The sequence below is a fragment of the Gopherus flavomarginatus genome, chromosome 4 (assembly GCF_025201925.1).
Source record: "Gopherus flavomarginatus isolate rGopFla2 chromosome 4, rGopFla2.mat.asm, whole genome shotgun sequence".
Lineage (NCBI taxonomy): Eukaryota > Metazoa > Chordata > Testudines > Testudinidae > Gopherus > Gopherus flavomarginatus.
Genome location: NC_066620.1, coordinates 131,527,572 through 131,546,924, shown reverse-complemented (window position 1 = coordinate 131,546,924; position 19,353 = coordinate 131,527,572). Strand labels below are relative to the sequence as shown.

Sequence of the window (19,353 nt, the reverse complement as noted above, 5' to 3'; positions counted from 1 at the left end):
AAGAGTTCCCCAGCCATACTTAACCAGTTATCCAAATGATGCAGAATACCATGATCTACAGTAAAAATATTCGGGGGGTGGGAATTCTGTGCAGCTGCACTCATGCAGAATTCATGGGCCATACAGAATCCGTGCCGCGCCACCCCTCCCCCCTGCAGAAAATACATTCTGCTGGAAAGTGCTGTAGTTACTCGGGCTGCTGTGGCTCCAGAACAGAGAGCCGCTTCTCCCAGGCTTGAGCAGCCCCAGCTGCGTATAGGGAAGAGAAAGAAGCTGTATTCCTCACAACATCTTGCCTGTGGGGCCAGGTCAGGAGAGACCGGATGTGGGGGGGATGGACAATATAGGGATACTGGAGTGGGGGACAGAGACTTAGATTCAGAAGGGCTAGTGGGGGGGAACAGACTAGGGTGGGGACTGAATGGGAGTAGGGGGGCAGGAACACATGAGGACTGGGTGGAAGGGTGCAGGAACGTGAGGATGGGAGAGGGATGTAGGGCCACATGGGAGACAGGACGGAAGGGGTGCAGGGACATATGGGGGGGAGAGGGTGGTTGAGTAGATGCAGGAGGGAGGGGGCTAGGGCCACATGGGGAGGGGATGGCTGAGTGGGGGCGCAGAGACGTGGGGAGGAGGCAGCTGAGTGGGGACCCAGGGACACATGGGGATGGAGATGCAGATATACGTGGGGCTGGGGAGGAGGCATGGCTGAGTGGGAATGCAAGGACGTATGGGGACAGGAGCAGATGGACCTGACTGAAAGAGAGAAGCTTGGGGTCATCCAGGGTCTGCATGGTGGAGGCTCCCTAACAGTCCCTCCCTGCCCCAAAATACCTGTTCCATACTTCTCCCACCTGCACCCAATAACCTTTCAAGTTCATACTCATGCTTGTTCCCAGCAATTACTTCCCTCTCTCATAGGTCCTCCTTACCCCTGACTCCCCTAAGCCTTTGCAGTGCTTCTGAAGGGTTCAGGAAATACATTTCTGTATTGTAGTTTAAATGAATTAATATGCCTAGTAAGGAATTTTTGTCAAAAAAACATTTCCTGAATCTTTTTTTGTTGTCTATATCATTACAGACATAGTTGCTGACAAGTATTTTGAAATAAATTACCAAAACAATTTGAAACTGGCATGATTATATTTTGACAAACGAAATATGTAGAATTTTAAAATATTTTGTGCAGAATTTTAATTTTTTTCATATGGCATTCCCCTAGGAGTATAAAAAAAGTGCTATTACACAGCAGAAAACAGTCTACACCCTACACCCCACTTACAAAAAGAGACAAGATTTACCTGCTGCTATGACTTCAAACACATTCCACCCATAACCTCATCACCATCAGGTACATTGGACAACATCCTAGAACTTAAAAACTTGGGGCTGTCACTGAGTTCCCTTGGAGTACACATGGAGGCCATCATGGCTTTCCATTCTCCAATAGATGATTATTCTGTATTTGCCCACCCAATGATGATGAGGTTGCTCAGGGAGCTCAGAAATCTTTCCACTAGTCAAACATCCTAGTCCGGTTTGGGACCTCAATCTGGTTTTTAAATGCCTTACAAGATCTCAGTCTGAATCGATGGCTACCTGCTCCCACCTACATTTGTTGATGAAAACAGCATTTCTGGTAGCCATCGTGTGAGCCTGACGTTGAGGAAATTATGTGCCTTCATGGCATATCTCCCTTCCACAGCACTTTTCAAAGACAAGGACCCATTACAACCACACCAAAAATACCTTTCAAGCTCCATATTAATCAACCCATTCATCTCACAATTTTCCACCCTAAACCTCACCTAGACAAAGAGGAGACCCAGTTGCACCCATTTGATGTCAGCCTTCTATCTTGATAGGATTAATCCTTCCAGAAAGACTCCTAAATTATTTATTTCAATTGCAGACAGATCAGAAGGGTCTGCTGTGTCTAGACAAAGGCTTTCCAGTTGGATTTTCAACTGCTTTAGTTGTAGCTACCAATGTTGTAGTCTCTAAAGACATTCAGACATACGAACTCACTCTACAAGGTCTATTTCCTCTTCTATAGCCCTTCTCATAAATGTTCCCATTACTGAAATATGTAGAGCAGCAATAGAGGCCTCTATACGTACCATTGCTGAGCACTATGCAATAACTCATGACTTGGTTGCCAATGCTGCATTTGGCTCTGAGTTAAGTCGAGTATTGAAAAAAAAATATGGCAAAGCCACCTCCTCCTTAAAGGTAACTGCTCAGTAGTCACCTAGAATGGAGCACTCTTAGGGACACTACTTGAAGAAGATGAAATGCTTACTCACGTAGTGTAGCAACTGGCTCTTTGAGATGTGTGTCCCTATGGGAGCTTCACTTAAGGTGACCAAATGTCCTGATTTTATAGGGACAGTCCAAATTTTGAAGTCTTTTTCTTATGTAGGCTCCTATTACCCCCCAACCCATGTCCTGATTTTCCACATTTGCTGTCTGGTCACCCTAGCTTCACTACCCGTCTTCCTTCCCCTCAGCTTTGGAGTTCTCTGCTATGGAGCCATGTGGTAGAGAAGGAACTGAGGGCAGTTGACCCTCGCAGTGCTATATAACAGCACAGAGTATGAGACTGAGTAAGATGCACGTGCAGGCCAAACGGACACTGCTGTGAGAAATCCCTCTCAAAGATGCGGGGGCACGACAGCACCTAGAATGGAGCAGCCTGAGGGGCACACATCTCAAAGAACCAGTTACTTCAGAGTGAGTAACCATTTCTTCTCTTCTTTTCTGTCATCTAGCTCCTCATATGGTGTTCACCTACTATTTTGCCTTCCTTTTTCATGTTTGTGAGACTGCATATCCTTCTATGGGTAACAGTAGGTTCTTGCTGCTTAGGGTGACCATATTTCCCAAAGGGAAAATAGGATGCCACACGGGACTGGCCCGAGCTGCTCACCTGAGCCCTCCTCCCCACACGGGGCTGGCGTTGTTGCTTGTCTGAGCCATGCTTGCCCCCCATGCAAGGCTGGCATTGCTGCTCACTTGAGCCTTGCCTGTTGTAGTTTGCTAGAGCCCTGCATGTGCCGAACCCTGCCACTCTCCCCACGCTGGGCTGATATTGGCATAGTTGCTCGCTCGAGCCCTGCATGCCACCTACCTTCCCACGTGCGTGGAACTGGCATCTCCCTCCATCCTTCACCTGTTCCTCTGCAACTCACTTTTTTGACAAAAGTGGGCATTTGTCCCATTTACTCTTGTCAACTGAGCAAATGGGACAAATGCCAACTTTTGCCATAAGTCAGGATGGCCAGGACAGGCCTAAAAAAGGGACTGTCCTGGCCAAAACAGGACAGAGTGGGAGGCAGAGGGAAGAGACCCTTTTTGATTCAGGATACCAGGAAAAGCAGTAAGGATAAGAGCAACTGGATAGTAAATAGTAAGACTGATTCATTTTTATGACCATCAATCAGTACTTAAGAGTTTTTTTTTCTGAATAGTTTAATTAATGCATAACACTGAGCTGTTTTTCATCTTAGGACAGAAAGCTGCCTGTGTCGTCACCTTGCTAGAGTATAGCTCTGTGAACATTCCTTGGAAATGCAGAATTTCTGTTTGACTAATAAGGTACTTTAGGTAGGGAAAAGTGAGAGTGTGTGTGTGCAGAGAGGGAGTACTTGCACAATTTACTACCCATAATAAAAAGTTTGCTGCTCTAGGTTCTGCAGATCAATCTGTGACCCATATTGCATGAAAGGTAACCAACAGCAGCAAGATAAGAAGAAATAGTAAACAAATAAGACATGATTGGGTTTTCTGACCATCAGTCAGTGAAAAATAACTGAGAAAATAATTAAAGAGAAAGTAATAAAGCATCAAAAGGGGTATAATCTGATAATGACCAACCAGAACCACTTTTGTAAATGATAATTCATATCTTCAGCATTAGATTCCTTTGAAAGAGTTAACAAATACACACAACATACATATAGTAAAACATTTCTGCTACATGCACACATTTTAAATTTTTGCCTCTTCATGGATAGGTTTCATATTAAAAAGAACAGATCAAACACAATCAGTAAATTATAGCCACGTTTAATGGCTGCATGTCGTTTATTCTTTTTAGAGCAAATACATGCTGTACTTTTCCACTACTAAATTATGCCTTCATCTACTTTTTTATTAGATCATAGGCATGAGTCATTTTACAGACTGAAGAACAGTATTAGTTCTAAGATACTGCATAGAACACCAGGCCCTGAATACATCTATTTACAAAAGATTAGGCTGCCATCTTTTGGCAGAAGGAAAGGAACAAAAAACTTTATTAACAAACATAAGATGTATTGTGCCATTGGACTCTCCTGTTTGATTTTAATATAATAATTCTAAGACTCAGAGTCCTCTGAGTATATTAATGTTTTTTGCAGGCCAGTACTATCCCACCTGCAGTTTCCCTCTTATGGCTTACTTAGACTAGGATAAAAGGTGTATTTTAAAAACACATTAGCCAATATGTTTTAACTAATACATTCTAAAATTCTAGGGTTCACTGCCACTGGGTTTCATATTTTAAAATACAATTTGCTCTGTCTGCACTATAGTTTTAAAAAGTTTTGGTGAACTGTTAGCAAACTGTTCTGTAAAATGCATCTTTCATCCTTGTCTAGACAACCTCCTGAAAGAAGACCTTAGTACTTGACTCTAACAGAATCCTAATGCAGAATTCACAGTTGTAATCTCTCCTCTGCAGAGTGAAAAAAATTCAACGATTTAAAAAAAAATCAGATTTTTTGATAAAATGCTTTTTGAGGAAAAAACCTATCTAAAGATAGTTTTAATTAAGCTGTATTATAGCTCAAAGTTGTCTCGTCATGGAATAGGGATTATAAATTCTAATTCTGTAGTATGAGACAATATATTCATGTAATGTTTAAGAAAAATGTTGTAAGTGAGTTCCAATAGTTCATGGATTAGGGACCCAATTTTATGGGGTTCCACAGGTTTCTGTATAGATTATTTAGGTTAATCTTTTTCTCTGCCCAATGGGACTCCGCTCAGTCTAGAAGATACCATCAGAGATGCTTAGTTTTGCAGTCCTCAAACTCTGGATTTGTGTCTACAGACATGCTTGTTAACAGCAAAGATATTTTAAATAAATAAATAATATATAGAGGTGAGAAATAACAGACCTCAACCCTATTGTCCCTCTGGAAATTTGTGTACACAGAGTCAATCCCTTACCTCTCTCTAAAAGTGCAAAGTTTCAAAAAAGTTCAATGAATTAGAAGATTGTTGTGGGCTGAATAGATCTGGACAAGGAGGAGTCGTCTGGAGATAAATGTGAGAAGCGAGGGACATATGCTTGTTTTATTAAAATATTGTATGTTTGCTGTTGAAGAAAAAAATCCAGAGTACTTAATGTTGTTGTTGTTGTTTTTAGTTAAATAAACCAATTTAGATGTCTGTCTGGTGATCTCCTCCTAATACAGCATGGCAAGAAAATCCTCCAAATACTAATGATTAACCTGTTGAATAGGAGATAGTTCACCACCCAATGACTTCAGAAATATCTGCTTCACTTACCTTTGGTAAATGAAATAACCAAATAATCATTCATTTTCTGATATAGCTGTAAAACTAATCTGAAAAGTTTTCAAAATAAATCACGGTTTAAAAATGTATAGAGTGTACCTTCTATAAATGAAACCTACATCTGTCTCGGAGTTGTGAAGAATATGTATTAAGGTTATAACAACCAACAAGAATGCACTTTTATGTAGAAAACCATGATTAAATCTAGTCTTCCTGACTAGTGATTTAAATCTACTGGATTTAAATCACATCCACCCTGCTCCTCTGTGTTGCAGCTGTCTCAATCTCCTGGAGATGAAAATATATTTTCATTACTTTGCTTGTATTCTCTTTATTAATGATATCCATATTCTCTGGTGCATGCATCTTTTTGGTGGCAGCCTAATCTTACTTGTGTAGCAAGAGAATGGCTCTGTTTTCACTTCAGTTGTATTCTGTGGTGGAAATCTCTGCCACAAGGAACAAATTATAGTGCTGCTTGTTCCTAATATAAACTGGAGTAAGATTGTCATTCTCTTTTAATAGATTTTTCCCATTACTTTTTTTGGCCTGTACTATACCTGTGTATGTAAATATAAATGCTGGAAAACACTGATGTAGAAAAGTGAAATAACTTTGAATATTTTGTTATGGTTAAAGGGATGTTGTCAGGTGAAAAATCATACTTAACAAAATCTGACCAGTTATACATAACCCATTATACTAAATTTTGAAATAATTTTCTAGTTTTATTCCTCACAATTAATAATGTTCATTTACTTCTTGCATTATTGTACTTTCCTTGTGGACCATAAAAATAGACATCTGATTCACTGTTTGGCTGTCAAGCATTCTCATAATGTTGCAAAGTTTGGCTTGCAAACATAGTAGGGAAATGCTTAAATCCAAACAAAGTTGTATTTTCACTGGATTTAAAAACAAATAAACCGCAGATGTTACTGAACTTATGTTTTGGGTCTAACTTGACCTGAGAATCTCTCTTAAAGAATATTAAGTGTACTTTCAATCAGATCTGGTCAATGAAAGATTATAAAATATTCTCTGATTTTCCCACTTAACTATTGTGTGCTTGAGTTGATAGAATTTACTTATACAGTAAATAAGTATAAAGTATATTAATATTTTATTCTGCAATCACATATTTGGAAGATTAACTCTTTTATATGTAACTGTTGAATATGAGCATTCACAATGTTGCATGTAACATACTAATGCAATTTTCAACCTTTTTTTTCTTTTGATTATAGCACCATTGAACCTCTGTATTTTACCTATGGAATCTTATTTGCCTGTGGTTGTTCATTTGCGTACCAGCCATCCTTGGTCATTCTGGGGCAATATTTCAAGAAGCGCCTTGGACTAGTGAATGGCATCGTCACTGCCGGAAGCAGCTTGTTCACTGTGTCACTGCCTTTCCTTTTAAGAGTGTTGATTGATTCAGTTGGCCTGTACAACACTTTAAGGGTCCTGTGCATCCTTATATTTGTTCTTTTCCTAGCTGGCTTCACTTACAAACCCCTCATTTCCAGTGCAAGTGACAAAGAGGGTGGAAAGAAGGGCATATTGAGATTTCCTCCTGCAAAGAAGATTTTCAGTTTCTCCATTTTCAAGGTTACGGGTTATCGAATCTGGGCTTTTGGAATCCCTGCTGCACTTTTTGGATACTTTGTGCCTTATGTTCACTTGGTAAGTGCACATCTTTTGCTGTGTATAGTTTATTTAAAAAATCTATTCCCTTTGTATTCTGGACTAAGAAAACCACTGGTATTAGGAATATCTAACATCGAAGTTGTACTGTGGAGGATCACGTGACTTGTGTTCTAATGTCTGCAATTAGGAGACATTCTAGCTGTCAATCAGAACCTTTGCACTCTCTTAGTCTGGAGCCAGTTTAATTTTTAGTTCCTTATTTTCTCCCCTGAGGTTGTATAGAGGAGGGAAAAGGAAAAATATTTTAACTGCACAAGAAAGCCTCTGAATAGTATTCTGTTTTACTTCAAATGAATTTTGTACTATTGACTGAACAAAATTGTTGGTTTTTTTTTTTTGAGGCCCTGAACAGTAAACATAGCCAATTACACTGTGTATTTATGTGTGATTTGAGTGAGGATAGTGACAGGATGTTGCATATTAGAGCAGTACTGAGAATATACTTTAGAATATGCAAATATGCTTTGGATTTATTGGATACTTTATGAAAAAACACTCCTGCAGATAACAAAGTAGGGAGATTTTGATCATGAATGTAATGAAAGAATTAAAATATATCACAGAAAAAAAGTTGATTTCTAGTCCATGCTTAATTTCCCATTTTGATTGATGTCAGCAGTATTATTAACTAGAGCTTTGCCAAAATATTTGCACTGCTAGTAAATCAATTTTTTAATAATAAATTTGCTAGTTTTTGTTAAAAGCACAATATTTGAGCTATATCTTGCTTTTCCCTTTGAAATTTTGTAATAATAAATATGAAAATATCTGTTGGAAAAATAATACAGCAAAACACAGAAAGTCCAGTATGTTCATGGAAAGTGTTGGGGGAGGAGGGAAAGGGGGAAGAGACAACTTATTGTTTTAGAAGACGGAGGAAGAAGCCAGGAGGGCAGTCATTTTAGACTTGATTCTGACTAACGGTGAGATATTGGTAGCGAACAGAATGGGGAAGGCAACTTGGATGAAAGTGATCCTGAAATCTTCAAGCTTCATGAGTCTAAGACCTGGTCTACACTGGGTGGCGGGGATTGATCTAAGATACTCAACTTCAGCTACGTGAATAACGTAGCTGAAATCAGCATACTTAGACCTACTCATTGTGGTGTCTCCACTGCGATGAGTTGACTGCTGCTGTTCCCCTATCGACTCTGCCTGCCCCTCTCACGGCGGTGGAGTACAGGAGTTGATGGGAGAGTGCTCAGGGTCAATTTATTGCATCTAGACTAAACATGATAAATTGACCTCTGCTGGATCAATCACTGCCTGCCAATCCGGCGGGTAGTGTAGACATACTCTAAGGAAAGGAAGGAATGAAAACAGTAGAATGAGGACAGTGGACTTCAAAAAAGACTCAACAAACTTAAATAACTAGTAGGTAAGGTTACATGGGAAGAAAATCTCAGGGATAAAGGAGTTCAGGAGAGTTATCAGTCTCAAGATGTTTCCTGAATAATAATTGATGTTCTTGCTAGACCTAATAGGAGGACAGCAACATTTCAAATAGCTGCATTTATTTGTATTACCCCAGTGCCTAGAAGCCGTAATTATGGACCAGGACCCCATTATGCTATGCACTGAGCGAACAAACAGAACAAAAAGTTGATCTCTCCCTGCCCTAAGAGCTTATAATCCAACTGTAAGACAAGAGACAGCAGATGGATACAGATAGACAGATGAGAGAGTACAAGGAACTAATGACACGATCAGCATGGTTACTGATGTACTGATACCATAGCACTGTATGCATTGTTTAGTCTGTTGTCTTCCGGAAGATACTGGAATCATACCGCATTGCATGGGCTATTTAATCAATTACTTTCCTGTTCTGTTCAAGCATTTTCAACAACAATTATTGAAACCTAGTTTAATTTCTTTGAGTGATTGCTCATGTCCATTCCACAGTAGGTGTGTGTGCTCGCCACGTGCACCTGTACCAGACTTTTTTTCCCTTAGAAGTACCCGTAGAGGAGCACTCCTAGCAACCCATGGACTATCGCCACCATGGCACAGTATAAGGGGCGCTGTGCACTCCCCCAACCCCCGGTTCTTTTTTGCTGCCAGTGATGGTGCTTTGGAACTGCTGTGTTCCAGCTCTTCACTGTAGCCATCCCTGTTTAGACTGTTGTTTAGTTCTGTAGATAGTTTAGTATGTGTAGTTTTAAAAGTAAATATATCTAAAGTAGAAGAGCCTCTAATAACTGCACCCAGGTCATGTGGCACTTGTAAATGGGCTATGCCTCCCCCACACTAGTTGCTTACTCTGTCTTGGAGAAACCCAGGTCAGCGACCCCGGCAAAATTTGCAGCTAGTTTAAACCCTGGACTAAGGAGGAGTGGGATATATGGCTCTGAGCCATATTGATGGAGTTGGCCATGACCCTGCCATCCCTGCACCGCTCCTAGTTGGCACCGAGCACCGTAGCATCGGTGCACGGCGACCCAGTAGTGCCTTCTACCAGCCAGCACCGCTCCCCATCCGTGGGAGATTCTAGGAAAACGAGGAAGCGGTCTTTTCCATCAAGACACCTGGACAAGGCTGGGGGTGAGGTTAGACCCGCGCTGGGCAACTCTCGATCCCCCTCGCCCTCATGGCCTCCAACTCGGGTAGAGCAGAGTAGCCCAGCCCACTCTGAGCCGACCTTCCTGTATGCCAGTGGCCACGTACAGGTGCCCTCCATGCTGGAGGCCCTGCAGGCGACTCGGGACATAATGTCTCTTCTGATATCAGCTGCACCGACCCCAGTGGCTCCCTGGTCCAGAGGCAAACCAGCGCTCGGACCACCTCAGTCGCCACCCGGACGATACTGCTCACAGTCGTGGGAAGGATCCCAATGCCACTCTTCGCCGAGTGACCACCCCGCTCCGGGGTCTCTGCCGACCCCCACCCAATTGTCATGCTGCGTGTCGAGCAACAGGGACTCGAGGCACCCTCCGCATCTAGGGAGCGCAGGCCTCAAGGTCAGAGCACGTCCTGCTGGGAATAGGACCGATGGCACTGGAGGTCGCCAACTCTGAGAAGACGCCATAGCCCCTTGCGGTACCCATGTCAACACTGCTCATGCTCTTCATCCCGGTTGAGGTCCCTGGCACGGCTCGGGTCGGCTCCTGCAGCCTCAGGCATAGATCACCAGCAACTGGCTGCCACAGATCTGCCCAATGGAGCTGTTTGCGGAGCAGCCGCTACAGACAGTATTCCTGCTCCTCTACACCGGGCTCACTGTCTCGGGCCTGGCACCGTTCATGGCACCGCTACTCATCCCCATCCCTGGATAGCAGTTGTTCGTGCACCAGCCCAGCCTCCCCTCGGAGCCGGCAGTTAGTGAACCAGACGAGTCTGGTGGGGCAGCCCACTCTGACAGTGCCACAGCAAGTACAATGGCACCAGGCTTCCTGGCCAGCGACCTGGTACCAGTGGACCCCATGGGTCCCAATGCAGACCCTACAGGTGGCTCACTCAGTAGCCAGGGCCTTAGACCATCAGTCTCCATCTCTCAGCCCCCCAGGAGGGGGTCAGCGGAGCGCTCCTCCCCAGCCTTGCATTCAAAGGGCACCAGGCGCTGGGGACTGCGACACTGGTGGGAATGCAAAGCACCGCGCTTGCATCCTCATCCTCCCCAGATGAGGCCATCATGGCACCACCTCTTCCTGTTCCCCTTCACCAGGCGCTCCTGAAAAGGGTGGCCTCAATTTACAGGCTGAAGATGTGGAGGAGCCATCGAACTCCCTCTTTGATGTTCTCTCAGCCACAGCACTGGCTAGGGTGGCCTGCCCTCTCCATGAAGGGGTGGCGAAAATCTCCACTGCCATATGGCAGACCCCATTTTCCTTGCCCCCCATCTCTGAGGGCAGAGCAGAAGTATTTCGTGCCAACCCAAGGGCACGAATATCTCTATACTCATCTCGCCCCCAGTTCCCTGGTGCTCGAGGCAGTCAACCACAAGGAGCACCACTACCAGCCCACTCCCACCCCTAAGAATAAGGATTCAAGGAGGCTGGACTTTTTTGGTAGAAAGCTTTATTCTTTTTCAAGCTTTCAGCTGAGGATGGCAAACCACCAAGCTCTGCTGGGCAGATATGATTTTAACTTATAGGGCCCAGTGCCAAAGTTTACAGACTCCCTCCAGGAACATGATCAGAAGGAGTATAAGGCCCTGGTGAAGGAGGGCCCTGCTGCTGCCAGAGCAGCCCTTTAGGCAGCCTCGGATGCAGTGGAGAAGGCAGCAAGAACCATGGTCTCTGCGGCGTCCATGCAGAGGGCATCATGGCTCCTCTTGTCCAGGCTGTCCAACAAGAGACGGAGCTCCCTGCAGGACCTCCCTTTCGATGACAAGGCTGCGTTTGCAGAGCAAAGGTACATAAATTTACACAGTCTCAAGGACTCTCACATGACCTTAAAGACTCTTGGCCTCTTATGTCCCAGCCCTGGCCAGGACCAAGTTCAAGCCTCAGCAGGCCCCCAGCCAAGCCACCCACTCCCAACACAAACGTTCTCACAGGAAATCTAGAACCTATAGGAAGCTTCCACAGCGGCAGTCTCAGTCTGCCCCCCCAGCCTGGCCCCTCTAATGGTAAGCACGTGGGTAAGCACCCATTTTAATGTGATGCCCAGGGACCATGGATCTGCCCACCTTACCCTTCTCCAGCCATCTCTACACATTTGTCCCGGAGTGCTTGCTGCTGACCTCAGACCGCTGGGCCCTCAACATCATCTCCTGGGGCTATACTCTCTAATTTCTTTCTACCCCACCTACCCCCCTCTCCCCATCCCTCTTCAGGGACCCCTTTCACGAGAACCTACTCGAGCAAGAGATGAGGCGGCTCCTTTACCTGGGAGCCGTGGAGGTGGTGCCTATGGAGTTCAGGTACAAAGGGTACTACTCCCGCTATTTCCTTATTACGAAGGCCAAAGGGGGCCTTAGGCCCATCCTGGACATGCGAGGTCTAAACTAGTACATGGTAAAACTCAAGTTCCACATGGTATCCCTGGCCTCCATTATTCCCTCCCTGGATCCTGGTGACTGGTATGCCGCCCTCGATCTCCAGGACGTGTAATTCCACATTCACATATTCGAGGGCCAGAGGCATTTCCTCTGCTTCACAGTAGGACAGGAACACTACCAGTTCACTGTCCTCCCTTTTGGCCTCTCAGCAGCACCCAGAATCTTCACGAAGTGTATGTCTGTGGTGGCGGCCTACCTCAGATGTTGGGGATCCAGATCTTCCCCCATCTCGATGACTGGTTGGTCAAAGACAGCTCCAGGTCACAGGTGCAGGACCACATAACACTTCTCCTGTCCACATTCACCACATGCACTGCAGCTGTTGGTAAACAACATCAGATTGTACCAGTACAACGAATAGAGCGCATTGGTGCGGTTCTCTATGAGACATCGACCAGAGCTTCCCTCCCACTGGACAAGTTTGAAACCTTGAGGGATTTCATCAGGGCGATCACGAGGTTTCCCGTGACGACTGCCAGGTGCATCCCTCCAGCTCCTGGGTCACATGGCAGCATGCATGTACATGGTATGCCATGCCAGACTCGGAATGAGGCTCCTTAGCTCTGGCTGGCCTCGACGTTCTCCCAGTCCAGAGACAGGTTGGACACAGTCCTCACCGTGCCCAAGTCCGTACCAGCCTCCCTCCTTTGGTGGGCCACTCTGGAGAATGTGCTCTGAGGGGTCCCATTCGAGAGCTGCTCCTCAACTATAGAATTGGTGTCTGTTGCATTGGACTTGGGGTGGGGAGCCTATATGGGAGACCTCCAGACCCAAGGCCTGTGGTCTGCAGAGGAACTAGGCCTGCACATAAACGTCAAAGCATTCTGAGCAGTCTATCTGGCCTGTGTGGCTTTTTGCTCGTGCCTTACAGGCAGGGTAGTCAGAGTTCTCACGGACAACATGGCCTCGATGTTCTGCATCAACAGGTAGCCCTCCGGCTGTGGGATTTCTGCATCGCCCACGCGAGTGGTCTCTGCACCTGGGGGTGGCTCACATGATCTTCCAAACGTGGGGCACTCCCCAAGTGGACCTCTTCGAAGGTGCGTCGGAACTCCTTGCTCCAGCTCTGCTGCAGCCTTTCCAGTTGATCTTAGTGGTACCTTTTTAGCTAGTTATTAGTAGCTCGTAGAAAGTAGTTTTCAGTTTTAGAGCAGGCCCCAGGCTTCAAGTCGTGCGACTCCTGTCTCCGTTCCATGCCAAGGAGTGATCCGCATGCTAAGTGTCTCCGCTGCTTGGGCGAAACTCACATGAGTGAACGCTGCAAGATCTGCAGGTCTTTTAAGCCACAAACTAAGAAGAAGGACATCAGACTTTGCGCTCTCCTCATGGAATCGGTGCTGGCTCTAACCCGGTACGCTGGGCGGACTTGGTGCTGGGCACCTCATCGTAAGTGCGCAGCGAAGCCCCCTCCCACAGTCGGCACTGCTCCCCTTCCAAGAAGCAAAGGAAGAGCTCAAATTCACAGTGGCTCCAAGAGAAGGGAGGGGGAGAGGCTGGTCCCGCTTTGGGCAGCCCGCGGTCCCCTCCGGGCTCGAAACCTCTGACTTGTGCTGAGTGGAGTAGCCCGGCAGTGTAGACATGTGCCTCTCCTGCGGTCCGGATCCCATCAACACCAGAGGCTCTACGGGCTGCTCGAGACGTTTTGAGCTTGCTGGTGCCCGGGGCGCTGCCAGTGGCGGGGCCCCGGTCCCAAGGCAAACCGCTGATGGGTGCTCAACAGGCTTCCCCCATACAGCACAGCTCTCACTCTGAAGACCACTCTCTACCTCGTTTGGCACTCAGCAACAGGTCCACTTGCAGATCACATCCACCATCCTCAGCACTGGCCAGGTTACCCGGTTCACTGCCATCCGGGCAGGAGTCTCGGGGTCCCTCCAGGCCATGCAGCAATGGGCGCAGGCACCAAGATAGGCATCAAAGGCGTTCCTCTTAACGATGCAGCTATCGTAGCTGGTCTCCGCGCGACCGACATCAACGCTCCCGCTCTGTCAGACATCACACATGGGGCTCCCGCTGTGTGTCACCAGCACCATGGCACCGCAGCTCCAGGCGCCAAAACAAATCTCGGAACAGTACTTCCGGAGAGTACCAGTCCTCAATGTTGAGGTCCTGATCCTGTGGAAGACGGCATCATAGGCACCATCACTCCCACCACTCCTATGGTACTGTTCAGTCGGTGGTGACCTCAGCCTTGGCACCCAGCTGTCCCTCGCTGGGCCGTACCGATCAGCCGGACAAGATAGCGCCACATGTCCTGCAGCATGGACAGTGGCAAAGGGTCCCATGTCAGGGACAGTGGTGTCAAAGGGCACCATGGTCGCCGATGCCCACTGAGCCGGGAACCATTCAGTGGCCAGGGCGTCCGAGGCCCTGTTGACCTCGCTATCTAAGCCAAGGGACAAATCAACAGATCATGAGTTGCCGGCTCTGCGCCTGGACTCTGACCTGGGAGTTGATCTCCTGGCACTGGCTGTGGCCCACAGTCCCATGCCGGTCTCTTCTCCTGCACTGCATGATACTATCGCCGCACCACCACCCTCTGTTCCACAGGAAGATTTCAGGGGGCATCAAGACCTGCTAAAGCGGGTGGCATTGAGCCTCCCACTGCAGGCTGAGGAGATGGAGGGCCCGTCCGATTAGGGATTAGGTACATCTATGGGGAGGTGTGTTTAATCCCTGAGACATTTCTTTGTATTGTGCTTCTTCTATTGATAAATAAGACTTTGTTCTCCAAGTCTGCCAGTCCATCACTAAAATTCTCATCTCTCTTCCTCCCCAAAAAAGCAAGTAGGAGTAGCTCCGCCACCCAGTGTCATCCTTGTCTTTTTTAAAAAATAATTTATCTTACTTTAGGTAAAATGTGAGGTAATAGCAGTGAAAGCAGATATGTAGTCATTGGTGTAGTCATGTGAAATAGCATATTGTTTTGAATTGATGCTGCATGCTGCAGCTGCACTTTTTGAGGTACCACCAATATGAAGCCACTGTTAACTATTAAAGATAGTCCTGATAGACAGAGCTTCCCACTCATATTGCATCCGTCTCTGTTCAGCTGTTTCAAAGAAATTTAGAGCTACTGAAGGTACTGTTTAGAATTCTGCCAGGGAAGGGTTTCTGATATCAATGATAGTATTAAGTGTGGTAGATGTTTATATGAAGGTGTATGGTCCTTTATAGTAGCAACCACACCATAGTGTCAACCTGTGTTCAGAGCAACCATCAACCAATGCAGAGAGCATAGGATAGATTCACAATAATTAAGTCTACGATTTAGTCATGGGTATTTTTAGTAAAAGTCATGGACACGTCACAGGCAATAAACAAAAATTCATGGCCCGTGACCTGTCCCATGACTTATACTATAAATACCCCCTCACTAATTCTTGGGGGTCACTGCTGCAGGGAGGAAAAGCTGGGGGGGCAGGGTCAGCTGATGCTCTGGTCGCCCTGGGGACGGCTGCAGTGTGTGTGAGGGTGCCAATGGCTCCTTCGGCTGCCCCGGGACCACTGCTGGGGGGCGGGGGGAGCACAGCTGCTTGGGCAGTCCCCGGGGCCAGTTTAACTGGGGTTGTCCAAGCAGCAGCTGGCTGCAGGAGCTGCTCCAGCAGTGGCCAGTGTGGCTGTCCCCAGGGTTACCTGAGTAGCTGGTCCCAGAGCCAGCTGCTTGGGTGGCCATGGGGTCAGCCACACTGGCTGCTGCAGAAGTCACAGAGGCAGGGCCGGTGCAATCATTTAGGCAACCTAGGCGTTTGCCTAGGGCACTGGGATTTGGGGGGCACCATTTTCTTTGGCAACGACCATGGCTGCCGGATCTTTGGCCGCCCCGGTCGCCGCCAGCATTTAGGTGGAGGGAGCTGGGGCAGAGGAGCACGGGGAGGGCCGCCTGCAGCAAGTAGAGGGGGGCAGCACCCAGGGGAACTCCCCTGCCCTGCCCTGCCCTGCCCTGCCCTGCCCTACCTCACCTCCTCCCCGAGCACGCCGTGGCTGCTTCATTTCTCCCACTTCCCAGGCTTGCGACGCCTAAGCTGATTGGCGCTGCAAGCCTGAGAGGCGGGAGAAGTGAAGCAGCCATGGCGTGCTCGGGGTGCTCGTGCACGGAGCAGGTGTGAGCTGGGGCGTAGGGGGTGCCTCATGGTGGGGGGTGGGAGAGCTGCCACGGGGGTTGCAAGGTGGAAGTTTCACCTAGGGCATGAAACATCCTTGCACCAGCCCTGCACAGACGTCATGGAAAGTCACAGAATCCGTGACTTCTGAGATCTCTGCGACAGATACAGAGCCCTAATGATGATGCCATCTTTACACTGCTGTTAAAATACTTCATTGTCTGTAGTGCTCTCACAGGTTCCACCTTTTTACTTAAAATATTGACATGCATTGCTAGAAGCTTTTAGAGAACTCTGTAGAATTAGCAGATGACTTGAAAATAATGGGTAAGTTGCAGGTTCAATTTAACACTGGCTGTTAATAAATGCTTTTAGTTCCTAATGACTGTCCCTTCCTTCTAGTACAATAGTGTTTGAAACTTTGCAGTTCTTGTCTTGAATTCAGGCTTGGTAATTTCTGAGAGAGTTCAACTGCAAATATTGTATACTTAAAATAATAATGCTTAAAGCATTTTTCCAAATGCCATTATAAAAACATAAAAATGTAAGAATGGCCGTACTGGGTCAGACCAAAGGTTCATCCAGCCCAGTATCCTGTCTACCGACAGTGGTCAATGCCAGGTGCCCCAGAGTGAGTGAACCTAACAGGTAATGATCAAATGATCTCTCTGCTGCTGTCCATCACCACCCTCTGACAAACAGAGGCCAGGGACACCATTCCTTACCCGTCCTGGCTAATAGCCATTAATGGACTTAACTTCCATGAATTTATCCAGTTCTCATTTAAACCCTGTTATAGTTCTAGCCTTCACAACTTCCTCAGGCAAGGAATTCCACTGTGCACTGTGTGAAGAAAAATTTCCTTTTATTTATTTTAAACCTGCTGCCCATTAATTTCATTTGGTGGCCCCTAGTTCTTATATTATGAGAACAAGTAAATAACTTTTCCTTATTCAGTAAATAACTTATTTCCTTATTATATTAATACTTTCAAAAATATTTGTTTCCATTTTATAGAAGGTGAAACTAAAGTAGAATTCATGACTTTTTTACAAATCAAGTGTGCAATACAATATCTAGTAAATAGTGCCATTAAACTATATCTTGATATTATTTATCTTCCTAGTTCAGTTAACTTTGTTCCACAAGAGCTCAGAATTTTATTCTTCAAATTTATTTCAGAGAAAAGGTTACTCTTAAAAGATGCTTTCATTTCTGTTAGAAAAAGGCTAGGCGCAATGTTTAAATGCAGTTGCAGAATTGCCTTCCACAAATCATCTTCTATACATTTTTCAGAAAATAGCTGGTGTCTGTCAAAAAGTTGTGACTCCACACCACTGCTACGCTTTACAGAAAAAGGAAAATTCTAAAATAACCCCACAAAGAACAACTTTCAGTATTTCTTTACTACTGCTTTGCTGCTCAAATATTAATTCCACTGTGTAAGACTTTTTGTGAACCAACGTTACCTCACAAATGTACTTAAAACTTATCCAGAAGCTATATACATTTTTGTGTAAAACAGATATCCTTTATCGATTCACTGTCTTGTTTAGATTATTCCTGCCTTTTTTTTAAAAAACTGAATAAACTTGTAGTCTCCGTCATCCTGTTCATTCTCTTGACTACTGTTCAAGGAGTTGTACATTTAGTTTTCCTGCATCATTCATTTTCTTGGCACCCACCACTTCTTTTCTTTAAGAGGCTATAACCAGCCTCTTTCCTAGAAAGTACAATATGAAGATACATTTCAAATGGTGTTCAGTACTCATAGGTGATTGTATGTTAAACAGCTATATCTTCATATTGTAGGTAATTTGAAAAAGTTAAAACCACTCCGATTTTTCCACAAGCACGGCTGTCAAATGTAAGCGCTATTCTCTTTCTTTCTCATCTGCTTTATGTACCACTTTTCAGTCCCACACAAAGTTCTGACAAGGGTTTTAGTGTTGTACAGTTCCACTTTGGTTATATGGATATTTCTAATGGATCAGATCTTCAATGGCTCCTATGCTTTACTTGCTTTTCTAATCTTTGATTTATCTCCCTTCAGATTTCAACATCTGCTCCAATTTGATTGCCCAGGTTAGTGAAATTTACCCCCTTTTCCCCTTTCTGTAACTACCCTACATACTTATTCCTGCCCCAGTATTCATCAGTGTTGACCTGGCAATGTTTGTTCTTGGTCAATTTGGCTACATTTTTTTATTTTTTTTTGAAAGTCACACATTCTCTGTATTTTATTAAGGTGAAATAGAAAACTTACGGAAACAAAGTTCAGTTCCTACAAAATATTTCCTCTATATTAGTAATTTTTATGAAAGTTCAGTTAAACTATAGTCTCCGTACAAGCAACAGAAGAGAAGAAAAGTCTTAAATGCAAAAAGTATAAAACTCAAAGGTAAATCCAATGATTGGATCCTACAAAAGTGGAAGTAAACAAGTCAATTGAAAGAAGTAACCATTTATTTTAGGTTGTGGATGTACCCAGGTGTATAAAACAAGCTGACATCCAAGGATAAGAGTAAATTCATCTTCATCAGGAGTGCAGGATCAGCAAATCAGAAGGTGTCAGTTCTGTTAATTATCAACCATTTCACTGCTGTGGAACCAGACATACTGAAGTTAATGTATTCTGATTTCATTTATTAAAGTTTCTCTGACTATATACTTTAAAAAAAGAAAGTTTTGATAATATAAGCCACTGATAGAAGATTGATTAGCAAGTGTGTATACAATTTCACAACCTGGAACTGAAGTGTAAAAGTGTGTGCTCTTATTTTTCACAAAATACTATACAAAAGGTGTCACCTCTCATCTAGGTTTTTGGATGCTTAATCTGAACAATTTCCCCATTTTTTTTTGAGACTGAGAGAAAGAAATAGCCCATGAGGAAGTTTCCAAAATACATTTTTATGAAAAAGCTGATATTTGCATTTTCTTATGCCTTTTTTGGTCTTATGATTCATA

General features: G+C 45.0%; 1 protein-coding gene across 3 annotated transcripts in view; it reads left to right on the top strand.

Moving 5' to 3' along the window:
* The window catches only part of SLC16A10 (solute carrier family 16 member 10), a 180,622-nt gene that overhangs the window by 118,888 nt on the left and 42,381 nt on the right, over window positions 1–19,353 (top strand). For 2 of the 3 annotated variants that reach the window (XM_050951400.1, XM_050951399.1), the window contains exon 3: window positions 6,816–7,254. In XM_050951400.1, coding sequence (XP_050807357.1) covers window positions 6,816–7,254 — 439 coding nt within the window. The remainder of the gene's footprint in view (window positions 1–6,815; window positions 7,255–19,353) is intronic. The other variant, XM_050951401.1, reaches the window with a different exon arrangement.